Source organism: Triturus cristatus, chromosome 4_1, assembly GCF_964204655.1.
Source record: "Triturus cristatus chromosome 4_1, aTriCri1.1, whole genome shotgun sequence".
Lineage (NCBI taxonomy): Eukaryota > Metazoa > Chordata > Amphibia > Caudata > Salamandridae > Triturus > Triturus cristatus.
Genome location: NC_140585.1, coordinates 1,023,537,202 through 1,023,554,037, shown reverse-complemented (window position 1 = coordinate 1,023,554,037; position 16,836 = coordinate 1,023,537,202). Strand labels below are relative to the sequence as shown.

The 16,836-nt window shown below is 47.3% G+C and overlaps 1 protein-coding gene across 1 annotated transcript in view; it reads left to right on the top strand.

The window, feature by feature from the left end:
• The first annotated feature begins 5,196 nt into the window (after positions 1-5,196).
• The window catches only part of GPR37 (G protein-coupled receptor 37), a 173,734-nt gene continuing 162,094 nt past the window's right edge, over positions 5,197-16,836 (top strand). The window contains exon 1 of the mRNA XM_085653964.1: positions 5,197-6,932. Coding sequence (XP_085510090.1) covers positions 6,051-6,932 — 882 coding nt within the window. The 5' untranslated portion in view covers positions 5,197-6,050. The remainder of the gene's footprint in view (positions 6,933-16,836) is intronic.

Below are 16,836 nucleotides of genomic sequence, written 5' to 3'. Positions count from 1 at the left end.
CTGCCATCTGGACTTTGCCTGGTGTGCTGATCTGGAGCTGGCTGGCTGGGTTATCAGAAGGTTTGCCACCTTCACTGAGTGTCCCCTATGTGCTGGCCTGCCTGCCCGGAATCCCGGTGCAGGCATCTCTAGTACCTCTGAAGAGAGGGGGCCCTGCTGCTTGAAGCACGTAGTGAGCGCTTCATCTTTCTTTGTTGTGTGCCCTTTGCCCCCTTAGAATTTGAGGAAGGGGGGCTGCTACTCGAAGCACGTCGAGAGCGCTTCAGGGAGACCGGAAGTCAGGCGGTTGTTGCCTGACTTGGGGAGGAGCAGAGGAGAGCCCCGTCCATGTGCTCACAGTGGCGAGTGAGGGGCAGAGAGTTGCTAACGCAGGGGGGAGCTGTGCCAGAGGAGTGCTTCCCCCTTCCTAAACCTCAGTGAGTGTGGGCGCTTGGGGACAAAGCAGCCGAGTCGAGAGGAAGAAGTCAGGCAGTCCGCCTGGTTGTGGGTGGAGCTATGCCCAGGAAGCCTGATTGTGGGTGGTGCTGTTAGAAACAAATGCTGGAGGCGCCCGAAGCTAGGCACCTGTTGTTTTACTGGACTGGGACCCCGGGAGGAGAGGAGGGCCCCGCGTAACTCCTGAATGTGGATGGAGGCATGACCACACTCCCAACAGAAGAACAGGGATGGTGCCCCGAGTGCACCTGATCTGATAAGCCGGGCTTTAGATGGTGTGTAGCCAGCTGGACCGCCTCATGCTCTGTGCAGCCGGGTGCCGGGTTTCTGCCCTCATAGGCCTTCATGCGGCCAACCCAGGGCAGATTGCATTCCTGGCTGCATTTGGGGGCATTACTTTATTTTCAGTTGTGGGCACTAGGAGCACAGAGGCTGCTTCAGGGGGAATTCTCATGGTATTAAGGCCATTGCTCAAGGGCCGGAGACTGAGGGCAGTCTCCCCGCCACAGGTGGGAGGAAGGTGTTTTCCCTCCCTAACCAAGCTGCTCCTTGGGATGCCCAGATGTATTGATGTGTCCCTGGAAACCCCTACGCACATTATTGGTGTTTGGCATAATGTTCTCACCACGGTTTGATGATATGTGCAACTATGGGAGGGGTTAGTACCACATGGGGGCCCAGCTATAAGTGAGTACTTTAGCATACTCCTGATAAGAGGTTATGTATAATGTGTTTATGCCTAGTGTTCAAGCCTAATGTGTTTATGCCTAAATGCGACTGATGCGTAATGTGTTTCTGCTAAGTACTTACTGATTGTTTTATTACTTACCAGGTCTGATGGTTCTGACAGCAGCCCGATTGGCCCTGTCCTATATATAATCCCTTGTAAAATAATACCTAGTGCCAGGTGGCACAGTGTATATATGTGATGTGTTCTTATGAATAATACAAAGGCTATTTTTACATAACCTTGTGTGGAGTTTCTTTTGTGGTGTGCCTAGTGTATCGCTGCTGTGTGAGTGTGTAGCGCAAACGCTTTACACATTGCCTCTGGGATAAGCCTGACTGATCGTGCCAAGCTACCAAGGGGGTGAGCAGGGGTTATCTTCAGCGTGTAACTCCCTTGCCCTGAATAGAGTGGTGGTTTCTGCCTGGCTTCAGCGCATGCCTTAGCCAACCAGAAATCCCATTTCTAACAGCTGGCAAAGCTGGAGGAGAAATACTGCCCCTTTGCTGTGTGCTGTCTGCGGTTGGCCTGCAGTGGCTGTTTCTGCCAAGGAGAAGGCAAGACTTTGCTGTGTGCCATATATCCTGCTTGAAGAAGATCTCCAAGGGCTTGGTGTAGAGCTTGCTTCCTGTTCTTAAGTCTCAGGAACACAAATAATTCATTTCCTCTGTCCTCCTGCATCTGGTACTGCTATTTCAGCGGCAACAGAGTGAAATTGCAACACCGATGCCGGTGAGCGATGCAGCGACCTGCAACAGAGCCGTGGGTACTGCTCATGATGAGCACGGTGCACCACCCCACTTGCACCACAGCCCCAATGCCACCCGGCACCAACAAAGCATCACCCCCCCCCCCACGCTGGGCACCATCTTTGCTTTCATCGTTTGCCAAAGTACTGTTCTTTGGTGGTCTGTGTAACTCTGTGTCCGACGCCATGCACCTCCCGGCCGCGGCGCTGTACTTGGGATTTTTAGCTGTCACAACGTTATAATAGTTCCAGGGGGAATTATTTGTTGCTACAAGCTTTACTTTTGTGAATAACCTATTTTTGAGGATATCTCGGTATATGTATTGTGGAATTTTGTCATTTTGGTCTTGTCTGTTTTAGATAAAGATTAGTTATTTTTTTAAGTGGTGTGGTGTCCATTTGTAGTGTTTTTACTGTATTACTGTATGTGTGCACAAATGCTTTAACACTGCCTCTGAAATAAGCCTGCCTGATTGTGCCAAGCTACCAAGGGGGTGAACAGGGGTTGTCTAAAGGCATAACTCCCTTATCCTTACTAGAACAAGGGACCCTACTTGGACATAGGTGCAAACCATTGCCAACTACAGACCCCCATTTCTAACAGCACAGGCTCCTTTTGACCTCAAGTTACCTTTTGACTGCTAGTGACTTCTAGCACTGTTCTTGCAAACTTTATAAATTCATAACTCAACTTCTACTGATTGGAGCTTTGTAGTTTTGGTCTTGTTTTACTCACATATATGTTCTCTAGACCTGTGTGGAGGCTTTTTATGTGTATTCATTGTGTTACTGTGTGTGTGTGTTGCACACATACTTTACACATTGCCTCTTTAGATAAGCCTGTCTAACTATTCTGTGCTAACTAACCAGAGAGTGAGCACTGGCTATCTTCTAGTTTGTACTTAGCTTACCCTAACAGTAGTGGTGGTTCCAACCTGGCCTGGTTACATGCCATAGCCAACCAGATTCCAATTTCTAAGAAGTGCCCAGAATCCTAAAGCCAGCAAAAATAAAGTGAAACAATAAGAGGCTCGAAGGCTAAAAATCAGGGGGCAACCATACTGAGGATGCCTGTTCTAACAGTGTTGCAGCAGTTCTGAGAAGTGCAGGTACTGTAGCTTTTAAATTAAAGAAGTGCAGGTACTCAATACCAGACAATACCTGCCCATTAAAGGCAGTAGGGCCCAGGCTGTTTTGGTCTTCTTGGCAATGTGTTCTTTGAGTGAGAGGTTCGCTAAGCGGTGAATGTAAGGTATTTGGGCTGCTTTGTCAACTATGGTATAAAGTCCTTTAGGTTTATGCCTTTATGTGCATATGCGTTACAACAAACAATTGATGGACGGAATGCTGACAATGCAGACATTCTCCCCCAGTCAAGAGATCTGGGTTAAATCCATCGTTCTTTTGCCCACTACGCCACCCCAGTTTAGACATGGCCATATGCAAATCAGTCTTGACCCTGTGCCTCATGGGAACAGTCCAGCCCGAACTGCCAAGCCATGTCTTCCCTGGACCGGAATCAAGCATCCTAGGACCGGTTTCTGGCTATCAGCCGTCATCAGCCAGGATAGCTTGACTCCAGTGGCGTAGTGAGCACGGGTCCCACGTCTGGGAATACCCATCCCACTTAGGGCAAAAAGCGTTACAACAAACAATTGATGGACGGAATGCTGACAATGCAGACATTCTCCCCCAGTCAAGAGATCTGGGTTAAATCCATCGTTCTTTTGCCCACTACGCCACCCCAGTTTAGACATGGCCATATGCAAATCAGTCTTGACCCTGTGCCTCATGGGAACAGTCCAGCCCGAACTGCCAAGCCATGTCTTCCCTGGACCGGAATCAAGCATCCTAGGACCGGTTTCTGGCTATCAGCCGTCATCAGCCAGGATAGCTTGACTCCAGTGGCGTAGTGAGCACGGGTCCCACGTCTGGGAATACCCATCCCACTTAGGGCAAAAAGCGTTACAACAAACAATTGATGGACGGAATGCTGACAATGCAGACATTCTCCCCCAGTCAAGAGATCTGGGTTAAATCCATTGTTCTTTTGCCCACTACGCCACCCCAGTTTAGACATGGCCATATGCAAATCAGTCTTGACCCTGTGCCTCATGGGAACAGTCCAGCCCGAACTGCCAAGCCATGTCTTCCCTGGACCGGAATCAAGCATCCTAGGACCGGTTTCTGGCTATCAGCCGTCATCAGCCAGGATAGCTTGACTCCAGTGGCGTAGTGAGCACGGGTCCCACGTCTGGGAATACCCATCCCACTTAGGGCAAAAAGCGTTACAACAAACAATTGATGGACGGAATGCTGACAATGCAGACATTCTCCCCCAGTCAAGAGATCTGGGTTAAATCCATCGTTCTTTTGCCCACTACGCCACCCCAGTTTAGACATGGCCATATGCAAATCAGTCTTGACCCTGTGCCTCATGGGAACAGTCCAGCCCGAACTGCCAAGCCATGTCTTCCCTGGACCGGAATCAAGCATCCTAGGACCGGTTTCTGGCTATCAGCCGTCATCAGCCAGGATAGCTTGACTCCAGTGGCGTAGTGAGCACGGGTCCCACGTCTGGGAATACCCATCCCACTTAGGGCAAAAAGCGTTACAACAAACAATTGATGGACGGAATGCTGACAATGCAGACATTCTCCCCCAGTCAAGAGATCTGGGTTAAATCCATCGTTGCAGTAGCGTAGTTTCCATCGGAGCAGCAGGTGCAGTGGCACCAGGGCCCAGAAACGTGATGAGCCCACTGAATTCTGATTATATTTGTAGTTCACAGTGCAAACAGTTGACAAGTCATTTCCTTCTGTATAACTCGGACCCACTATACTCTAGCTACGCCACTGTGCGTTCTTTCTTTCTCTCTCTCATAGCACACGACCTTAAAACGCGCTCTCCAGCGTATAACTGTAACTGTCGTTAGCATCACGCAGCCCATCACACTGATAGCTTCGAAGAAGGTACAGTAAGTGGATTAGAAGACAAAATCGCTACACAGCGCTCCTCGGCCGGCCCGATGTCTGTAGTAATTGTGACCTTCCCTTCCCCTGCGGCTCCCTTTTCCTTCGCTGCCTGATCTGGGGAGGCAGCTTGTCGAGGCAGAAGTCCGTCTCCAGCAGCCCCGGGCACGCAAGGCTCAGCGCGAGCACCCGGCGGCACGCAGAAGACCCTGCCTGGCGCGCGAGGGACGCAGCCAGGCGCGCTGCGGACAAGTCTGCCCGAGGCCACAAGGGGAACCCGCCTCTTTGAGAGAGAGACTTAGCCTCAGAGTGGCGGAAGGGAGGGGGAGGCAGAGAGAGAGAGAGGAAGAGGTTAGCTTTCCCTTCATAGCCGCACTTCTCGCAGGCAGCGCCCCCTCCAATGGCAGCGCCGTGCGCAGGGCTCACTCTGCCTTCACATCCAGACCCTGCTCCTTCCCGTAAACGCAGTTTCGGGGAAATACGTCGAAGGCATCCCGGACTCCGCAGCTTCTCTGCTAACCGGACTACTCCAGCAGGCACCGCAGAGAACTTCCAGAACCGTGTGACTGGGCAGGCAAGGGTGCGTGCCTGGGTTTGAGAAGGAGTGGTGTGTAAGCTGTGCACTCACCTGTGCTCTGCGCTGAGGAGGATCATTGCCAACCACTAAATGCGGCGAGGAAAGAAAATCATCCGGAATCATCACCGGGCTCCTGCTTTTCTGTTCTAAAGTTGCATTGCTTTAATGGAATTATAAAGCGGGGATTCGGTGCAATTCTGAGGATGCAAAGTGACGTGCAAGTGGAAGGCAACAGTTCCCATGAAGACAGTGCCACGGCAACGAGAGGCGGGCTTGGATGTCAGACTGTTGCTGAGCTCGTAACACTGAGTAAGTAGCACATACAGACGGCTACTTACTTGAACTTGTTGATTAAGAGGACACTTGCTTGTGAGAGGAGCGAAAGACACCCATGGCTTATTTTATGGAGTCTTTTATACTGCAAGCTGTGGAATAAGCTGGTTTGGACTTGAAGATAGGGTGAATGAAGCTCGCAGCTAATTAATAATCCATCACCTCGGTGCTGAGCTACCTCCGAGGTGGGGATCCGGTGACATGCCTGGAAGTCTCGCCTGGCTGGGCGGCTGGTGAGCGGAGCCGGCGCCTCCTGCGATGCGGTGTCCGGGGCTCTTTGCGTTGTGCGTTTTCACTGTGTGGGCGTCCACTGTCCCGGCCCTGGTGACCGCGAGCGGCACCCCCGGGAAGTGGGAACAGGGCAGGCTGCACCAAATCAAGAAGCCACTCAGCCTGTCCCAAGACCATGGAGCCTTGGGAACGGTGCACCCCAAGGGTACCGAGCAGAGAGCTGTAAGCAGCATTCAAGGAAGGCCTCCAGGACAGCTCGAGACACAGCTGTCAGTCAGTGGGGAGCCAAAGTTTAACTCTGGGAGTCATGCTGCCTTGGCAACGGGGGGCACTTTTGTCAGCCTCCCTCGGTGGTCCATACAGCCTGCAGGAGCTGGTGAGGGTCTTCACTCTAGGAGCAAAAGGGCATCCGGGGACCCCCAAGGGAGGAAAAGCAAAGGAAAAAACAAGAACTCCAGGAACGAGAGTTTCCTGAAAGGGCACCTGAATGAGTCTTATCAGTCTCCCACAGTGCCAGCTGAACCCCAGTACCTTGCTCTCAATGACTCTTACATCCTAGTGCCGGATGACCTGGAAATAAACCACGGGCTGTTCCCCAGAAACACCAGCAACAAAAGGCCCCACCTGAAGAACCCCTTCTACCCACTGACCGAGGAGTCCTATGGGGCCTACGGCATCATGTGCCTGGCGGTAATCATCTTTGTCATTGGGATCATGGGTAACATGGCGATCATGTGCATTGTCTGCCACAACTACTACATGCGGAGCATCTCCAACTCGCTACTAGCCAACCTGGCCTTTTGGGATTTCCTGATCATCTTCTTCTGTCTGCCTCTGGTCATATTCCACGAGCTCTCCAAGAAGTGGCTCCTCGAAGACTTCTCATGCAAAATTGTGCCGTACATTGAGGTAAATATGGAAGGCCTACAAATGCCACTGTCAAAAAGTGCAGTGACTGCTTTTTGAAGTATTTTTTCTGAATAGTATAATACACTTAGGCTTCTGATTTACACTTCTTTTTGCATGCACAAGCCTGACTCATGCCTGTAGAGTTGATAGCTTATGTGCATGCATTGTGGGTCAGGTCAGGCAGCATAGCATCTGTAAATATATGTGATAGACGTGTACACAAGCTTAGCTTTAGAGAAGTGTGTTCTCAGGTGAGTATCAGGGAAGTGGGCTGGAAAATAAAATGCAAATGAAATGAGCTTCCACACTGTCGTACCATAGCTTGAATTTGCAAACATTTTGCAAGGTGTTCGGACACTTATCTTACTCCTCATGGATCTTTAATGAATGCTGCAGAAATGCCTGAAATTGTGCCAAATAATGTAGCAATAATTGTATTTTTATGTAGTGCTTTCAACTGCAATCTTGTTATTTGTTGCACTACAGTTAACAGGTGTTATTGCCCCACTGTCGATCTCAGGGTGAGTTAGGTTTGCGGGGCCTTGAACTTGTGATTTACAGATTACAACAAATGCCAGTAGAGATTCATTAACGCACTGATCCTTCTTGCCAGAGCACCTGGGAGTGCAAAAAGTCCTATATTATGAAGAAAAATGCAAAATTCCACACATTTTCCATTTCTTGTTATATATTCAGTAGAGATGACATACAGTATGCACATGTAAGGTTAGGAAAAGAGTGTAAATCAGTTTAAACTCTGTACATATAATCTGGAAATGTCTGTGAAGCAGTACACCATTAGCTTAATAGGGTTAGATCTACAAATAAAATCCCACATTTAATTCACGAAGGTGAATTGCGGGCTGCATTGCAAACAGGTGCACTCTGACAACAACGTCTTTCTTTAAATACATTATTGGATGTGTCTGTCGTTATATGCTTGTCCCCTAACAACCCCATTCTCTACTCTGTTGTAATCCCCTTCCTTCCTTTCTGTTTTTAGACATAAATAGAGCTTTCTTGGGCAGTTAATCTGTTAATTGCCTGCTGGTTCAAGCATGACTAAAGCACCAATCTCCCCACCTTAAATCAGTGCAGCTGTTCATTAGTCTTTAAAAATAAAAAGGACCTGGTTGGCTGCCAGGCTAGAGCGCACATCCGGGGACTCTGCCAAACAATGCAGAAGCAAGCCGACACAAAGCGAGTCACGAGCCTGGATGCCGACTTTGTGTAGGCACTGAAATAAAACACTGATAGCAGCCCCTGCTGCCAGTCAGTGGGGCGGTGCGGCCCAGGACTTGATGCCTGCTAACATCTAGTGATGCTGAGGCAGGAGGTGGCACATAATGCAACCACACCTACTTCATACAGCAATGCAACACTCGCAAAGAAGGAACAGGATCACAATGCTCGAGATTATGGGATAACTTCCGAAGGGACCATGTAAACAAAAATAACAAGGAGGACGACGTGTAAAATAAGAGCAAATTTACAGTTTGTAAATCTATTCCTATGATTTACAAAGATAATGTTTTTTGTTCACAAAACTGCACTCAAAATCAACAAACATCAGTCTTCCACGCTTGCACCTATTTCCTTTGCCCCCAGTGTGGTTGAGCGTCTAAGCCCGGTAGCCCGCTTCATGTGTTTATTAGTGATTCCCTTGGCCTACATTCTCTACAAGAAATGTTTGTTTTTAGCAGTACTGTGTACTTACTGAATACTACTGTACGGTTTAAGGTTAAGTGCACTTGAAAAGTGGGAAATACCATTGGGGGTGTTTATAAATAACTACAGCGTTTTAGGCCCTCACTGCCTTTTCACTATCTGATTGCCAGGTTTGCTGCAGTAGTCCATGACATCTGTGCCCATGTTGGGCGCTACAATGAGGCCACTTTGAGCAGCTGCTTTACAGCACCACCATAAAGGACCACAGGATGGCGCAAAAGTGCAAAACATGGCCCAAAATGTCGGTTTTGCTAAGGGAAGGAAGACTAAAATGACAAAATATAATTTTGCTTGCAGTTCTGACATTCTGCGCAAAGCTCTGTCTATGTGGGCTTCTTATTATTAGCAGATGCTATGCTGCACACCTGTTACCTGAGTACACCAATTCACAGTCCCTATTTAATGTCTTTTGCACCGTTGATCAGGTATCAACATGTGCACATGAACATACAGCGGATCAGTGACAGAATACACCATTGTTTCCCCCGCCCCCGCGCTCTCTTTGCTAACAATCCAGATAGAAATTCCTGACAGCCAGTTGCAAATGAATTGTGATTGACCCCGGTGGTGGAATAGAGGGTTTTGGAACCCCACTGCAATGAAATTGGGAACATTCACATTAATTCCAGGTTGATCTATACACGGAGTTTTGGTGCCTCGTTGTTGCTATTGGTTTGAGTTGGTACTTTTATCTGATGAGTAGAACTTATATGGCTTTTTTTCAGGGAGATATATATGATCGTTATCAAAAAACTCACGGGCTGAAGCTCAGTCCAGAAGTAACCATTTGTAATTGGTCAACTTGAATTCGTACCAGGTGCTGATGTGTACCGAAAATGATGATTCGTGTAATGCATGTCCAAAGTCAGTGTGCAGAACAACTGAAGTAACGCATATTTTCCCTACTCATCTGTTCGCATATGTAAGATATGATTAAAAAAAAGACAGCTTTAGCTCAGATATTATAGGCGGCATGCAATCTATTTCTTGACACCTGTCTCGTAGAATAATCTTCCTATAAACCAGTGGTTAAATATGTAATACTCTAATGAGTCAAACACTTAAACTTTTCAGTTGCGCCATTATAACCGCATCAAGAACTGCAAATAAAAGCACATGGGAAAATGAGATAGTATTTATTCGCCGTACAAAGGTGTGCCACTCATGAGCACTACATCTATTGTGCTCGAATGTGTTGTGTTTACCTCTTGTTGTCCTCGAGACTCGCCTCGCGCTGCTCTCCACCGCGCGCTCTCGCCCAGGGTACCATGACGTTTCTCGGTTCTATACTGGAACCTTGGGCGAGGGTGGCAGTTGGAGGTACAGTTGAGGATTTTACCTGAGACTGTCAGACGCCTTTTGGTGTCAGGGCTTACCTATAATAAATTACTTCTGAACTTACCTTCTCCGGGTGCTTTCATCTATACAAATTGGCGACTGGTGCCCTGAGGAGGGCACCAGTGGTGACCCTAACTTGGAAGAGAATTTCACCAGTCTCAGTGACCCTGGTGCCATTTCCAAAGTTGACCCCACTACTGATAGTTCCACTGGGGAGGCCATTGTTCGCACGTCACATGACTCCACCACTTGTAGTGCTGACGATACTCCCCAAGTTGGAATTTCAGACATGTCTCATGATGGTTCCCTCCCTCATGAGCTCAATGTTGGTGCTTCCATTGTCAAGGAGCCTACCATTAGTAGGCATGGGAGAGAAATAATTCCTCCAAAAAAGTTACAAGATTTTGTATGTGATTAATTATATTTAGTTTTGTTTTTCCTTGCACTTATGGCATTCCTGTACCCATATTGACATTACAGTTGCTTACTCTGCCTTGTTTTTCTCCCCCCCATCCCTCTAGCATTTCTATATTTTCTGTAAACGAGGAGATGTGTTGTGTTTACCTCTTGTTGTCCTCGAGACTCGCCTCGCGCTGCCCTCCGCCGCGCGCCCTCGCCCAAGGTACCATGACGTTTCTCCGTTCTATACTGGAACTTTGGGCGAGGGTGGCAGTTGGAGGGACAGTTGAGGATTTTACCTGAGACTGTCAGACGCATTTTGGTGTCAGGGCTTACCTATAATAAATTACTTCTGAACTTACCTGCTCCGGGTGCTTTCATCTTTACAAAATGTACAGTCAATCTTTCACTATCGTCAGAGTTCCTTGGTTTTTATATTTAGCAGCAGGGCTTCCCTTTAGGCAAAAGAGAGCAGACAGCATTGTTTTTTTCCTATGTGTATTATTAATTTAAAGACAGATTTTATACCATTTTAGCTGCACACATTGAACTCGCAGATCACGTGATTGTAGGAGTAGCGCCGGAACTCACGGCCGCAGATGCTTAGGGAGACGTGCACTTGGGTTGAGTTGTATATAATATATGTAAATGTAGGTGATGGAATGTTCTGTAGGGAGCCTTGAGGGGAATTGGAATGTGAGGACTACGGAGGTTCCAGGACGGCAGTTGCTGCCTGGAGCCTGGCGTCGTAGTTCGCATTAAACTCCTGTGCTCTTACATTGGTGTTTGCACATCTTTTCAGTACTGTTTTCTATTTCCTCCTATTTCTCACTGCATGTGAGATGAGGCTCCTGTGATAATTAATGTTCGCCAACAGCTGGTAAACGTTAAAGGATCAGAACTTTTAACGCAGTGAACCTTGTAGTAAATATTTAGGGAACTCAAATATGACTCCAAGGAGGGAATGAAACCTGGATGTTTCTAATTTACGCATATTTCGAGTTCAACAATGTTAATTCAAGTGCCCAAAGGCATGACGTCACGGCCACGGACTCTAGTGCACAGAGGCCTTTGAGTTTAGAACGCTACAGAAACGTCTTCATAACGATTATGTGCCGTTACCAGGGGATATGAGGTAAGAGTGTGCCCTCATCTGTTCTGGGCTTGGAATCAAAGGGATGTAAGTGTGCCACACTTTCACATGTTGCTAATGAAAAGGGTGTCAAGAAGTTAAGGGAATGTCCTTTGTACTTTCACATTGTGGTTGGTGTCCTCCCACTCTATAAAGCTTTGGGGGTGCAGGAATGTCCCCATGCCCTCGACTTTGGTGTTTATTTCGATGGAAACGAAAAATATGTTTCCTAAAATGGCACAACCTAATTAGTATATGTAATTGTCAGACTATATATAGAATTGGCCACATTTTGAGGTGGCAAACTCAGAAAAAATCATAAACGTACAAGGAGGGGCGATCCTTTAGATTAACCAATTGGTAACATCTGTTAAAGTTTTCAATATAATCATAGTGAAGATGCACGCAGAGCGTTCACTTTTAATGAATTTCAGGGGTGATTGTTTGTGTATTTGTTGATTATTGAGAATAACCCTCCAGACTTTACTTTTTGGTGGGGCGACGAGTTTGTTTGACCTGTGTCCACTTCATCCTATTGCAGTTTGCAGATCAGTCTTTCTCCTTTATCTCTTTGACGTTCAGATGACAAAGTCAAAAGTCTAGGTGCATGCAAAATGTCATATTGCTTTGCAATAAACAATGGTTTGTACATTCACCAACATGTTTGCTCATTTACCTACCAAGTAATTGGTGGTCTCACATCCAGAAGCTCCATCTAATTCTTTGCCTACACTTGCTAATCCGTAGGAACATAAAGCCACCGCTGCTAATGCAATGGGCTTAATGTTCTTGAATGAGTCAGTGTCACACAGTGAGTGAGTCAGTTATTGTGGATGCTTCTATAGACAGTGCTTAACTTATAGAGAACTAAGTACAGGCCACGAAAACCTTTTTTAGGAGTCCACTTCTGCTGAATGCTAGGGTTGCCAAAAACCATCTGTGCCCAGTCCAGATCCACCCTACACTTCCTGTGTTTATTTAACTCTTCCAGGGTCATTTTAATTTCTGCTCTCTCACTTTGTCTGTTTTTTCTATCCATCTCGTTTTCTGTCTTTTTTTCTGTCTTTCTCTCTCTTGCTCCAGGTCAAAGTTAATGAAAAATAATTATTGGTTCAAAAAAGGAGTGCGCAGGTCACCACCTACAATACTTATGCATGTTAAGTACTGTTTACAGACCACTCAATGGTAGGAGCAGTTTAGCCGCACCCAGCGGACACCGCTTCACAGTAGCCAGTGCTACTGCTGGCTGAGTGGAAAGCAGAACACTTGAGGGAAGTGGACATTCTAGGAGAAGAGCTGCAAAGAAGGGACTGCTTGAAGAGCAGACATGTTGTCTTGTTCTTCTCTTTTCACAGTTCAACGTGAGTAGAGGTGTGTAAAGCGACACTCTTAGGAGCTAATTACGTTCTCGGGCGGAAAGCCTCTGCCCGACACCGACTCGGAATCGGGACCGGCCGACTTCCGGTCGGCGGTTCCGACCACTGGATTGCGATGCGACCGATTGCTGTTCGGTTGGAGTCCCATTGTTCCCTATGGGAGCTCGCGTTCCGCCCGACAACCGGCCATAACACAGGCTGCCATGGGGAAATAGGGTGATTGCGGAATACCCTACAACCTACACGGTTTGACAGGGGGGTACCTCAGCCATCAACTTTAGGCCACTGGGCCTAGGGGCTCCATGCCAGGGGCCCACAAAGTCACTTTCCAACAGCCTTTTTGTGTCAGACAGGCCGACGCAGAAAGGCTGTTGGAAATTGACATCGTAATCCTGAGAGCGGAAACGCTGTCCATAGCGGTGTACGATGCGGTTCGGACCGACACGAATACTCTGTGAGTCGCTCCTCAACCGATTATTCGGAATAACCGCATCGGGCGGTCAAAATGTAAACCGATTGAGTCAGTCTGAAGGGCTCCGACGTGGTCAAGGAGATTCCGACTGTCGAGCGGAGGCTTTCGTCCCGACATCTTTATGAGCCCCTTAATGTGCAGAAAGAAAACCCTGGCATTTATCGGCTTATCATTTGCCTTGCACCAGTATGTGGTGTGTGATGGTCAATGACGAAGTATAGTTTATACATCTTTTTCATGTCCAAAATCAAACTGTTTACAGTGTAAATCTCTCATTTTCATGTCCATTAAAAGTCCCCTCTGCTGATTCACCATCTGGGTTGTAATCTTGGGCTAGTCGTAGTATGTGTAACTCACAGATAAATTATACAACATGCACCTCAACACTGTATTTTACATCCGCTTTCTGTTATGTAGATATGAGTGGTAGAGTTTGAATGTGTACAAACTAGACCTGGGCGGTGAACTCTCCTTGGTTTGTGGAGTTTGAGGAGTTTTCTGCACTCCTTTCTCCACGGAGCATGCAGAATTCTGCAAAATCCAATGCTAAACCACCTCCCAGCGAGAATTCTCAACGCGGGGGTCGAGGATGGTCGCGACCACTCGCATTGAGAAACCATCCATTCTCGTTGAGGAAGCTGCCGCTTGAGTAGAAAATCTTCTCTAGTGGCAGAAAGAAGCAGCGCCCTCTTGCAGTGTGCATGGTGCCTTTCGCGCTGATTTTCCAGCTCAGGACAAACACCAGGTGCTAAAAATCATTGTGAACGGCGCGACCTAACGCACTTTTCCCCTTGCGGAACTTTGTGTAGTGAGGTAGAGTTTTTTGGTTTCTTCATGGTGTTCCGCAAAGTGGAACTACACCCAGCCCTAGTACAAACATCTAAACCTACACTTCCTCAGTCAAAATGCTTCCTCGCTGTTCTTTTCTTTTAAAATGCGACCCATTGCGCTAATGCTTTCCTGGTCTCTTTGGATTCTGATTTGGAGTCAGCAGGGATTTCTACAGATTATTATCAATAACCTCCCGTCGGAGGGACAATGCAAAATAGTTTTAATGAGATGTTATCATGTGTGTATTGAGATAATAAGATGTTGCTACTTGGGGATTGAGTAGCTATTTAACAAGCAGGCATGCTATTACTTGTTGGTACTTCTTAATGGTGGTCCATGTGTTTCAGCCTATTGGAGCATGGAGCTATGCACCGAAAAGAGGGCATTTAGCAGTACTTTTCATGACACGCCTGTCAGCATCATTCTTGTACTGCACACTGATGCTGTGTAGCAAGCTCCTGTTATGGGAAATGGAGAAGTGTGCTCTTCCCTTTGGTGGCACAGGTTGGACAAGTGTGGTCAGCGGTTCCTGTGATAATGGGAACCCTGGCATGCTGCCGAAAGCTGCTTGAATGTGACAATATGTGCTAAGTAGATATCGCATGGCATCTTGGCACATAGACCGCTGAACATGGAGCACCATCATCTTGAAATGAGACTCTGCAACCAAACTCTGTAATAGATGATATTGCAGGACATTGCACTTTACCTATGCCCTGATCCGGTTCCTAACTTACTTATGGTTTCTGTCCCAGAGGATTCCTTGCATTGTTTCTAGGTCGAACCTAGTCATGTGTATGATTTACTCATGTGTCATAGTAATTATCAGAACGTAAATAGATAGATCCTTGCCCTGCTTCCCTTGATGTGCCATTTCTGTTGTGATGTAGCGATTGCCATGCCTCACATCTTGGGAATTCCATTATGCAGTGAAGTGTGTAATCCTTCTGCGGAAATGGTGCTGCCATTTCAGGCTGAAATTATTTTTTTAATTATTCCGTATATGCGTCCATATGTAGCAGTGCACATCAGTCATGTTATTTACATAATTGAAATGGCATAGTGTGGTCGCCTAATATGTCCCATATGTGCAATACATTGGCTGCGTTGTCCAGCCTTTGCTCATTTGTGAAAGCGCAGTGACTGCTGTCACTAGTGTATGTTTTTGCTTAAGTTGTGTGTAGCGTGCACTGCAGACTCAGTTGCCTCTAGGCGCAGCTGTAGCCCAGATGGAGCTTGGGTCATGCTGTAACATGTAAAGAGGCACGAGGTGCTGCTGACTCAGCAGCCCGGGGTGCAGGAGGAGGAGCAGTGTAGAGCTCGTGCTGTCATGAAAGGGCTCGTGCTGTCATGAAAGGACGAGAAGCGCCAAGTAGAGTCACGTGCAAGGTTCGGCAGAGCGGGAAAGGTGTCACCAGAGGGCTGTAGTGAGAAAGGACTGGGTGCGGTAGTTGTATGGAGACACGGTAGCGCGGGAATGTGCTAACTGGGGTGGGCGAGCAGAGGAGACGAGAAGACAGAAAACCACTTTAGGTGATTGTTGCTCATAATACCTTGTTTTACAACCTTACGTTGGCACATTTAAACTTTTTAATTCTTCGACTTTTGGCAATTTCCACACTAACTCTGGGATTCTCAATACTTACAGAGTAAACTTTAGCTTACATTTTTATGGCAGGGTTTTGATCTAGAACAGACACTGCACCAATCCTTTAAAGCCCAAAATGTTTATTGTAGGAGGAGAATAGCCAACACGAGGGACCAGATCTTGCAAAATCTAATTGTGCCGCACTGGTGTCACTGGTACGAGACAATTTCGCTGCATTACATACACTCGTGAGCAGTGCTCGGTTACCTAACACAGTGACTAACCGTTGCAAACACAGCATTCTGTGTCAGTTGTTTTGTGCTGAAGTAGACTCAAGACTAGAGGATAATATGAATGCACCAATACACACTTGCTAGCACTGTTGCAATTGTGTGATCTTCCCACAAATGTTATATCTTTATGTCAGTGTGCGGCTATTTGAGACCTGATTGTAGAAACCAGCATGTGACGGGGAGCATAAAAACTCACTACACAGCAGGGCTCAAGTCGGGGTACCACGCGGGTGGACGGCGCCCCCCCTCTTATTTTACCAGGAACTCGATGACAGGAGCAAATGGAGCCACCCATTCACTCTTTGGCCTCTCTAGGGCGAGATCGGAGCTCATTCAGAACGCTGCTCACGCGCTGGCATCTCTGATGCAATCGCATCTAAGGGGTGAGCGAGGGGAGGCAATGAGTCTGATGGTGCAAGCCACCTTTCGTGACGTCACTTCCTGTCGTGACGTCAGCGTCCCCCCACTTCTTTTTTTAGGACTTGTGCCCTGCTACACAGTGATGCTGGAACAGTTTCCACCTTAGGAGTGCTGACCCCAGTGGTATATCACTGAAGGCTTAGGGATTGTGAAAAACGTCACACAAAGACCAAGTGTAGCAAATTAGTCATGTCCATTCAACAGGAGTGTGGTAAGGATGTGGTATGTAGACGGTGTTGCATTTTGAAGCACACTATTATTACTAACGCATGGTGTGCACACTGTCATTTAAAGACAGCACATTTCCAATTGAAAGAACCTCTAAAT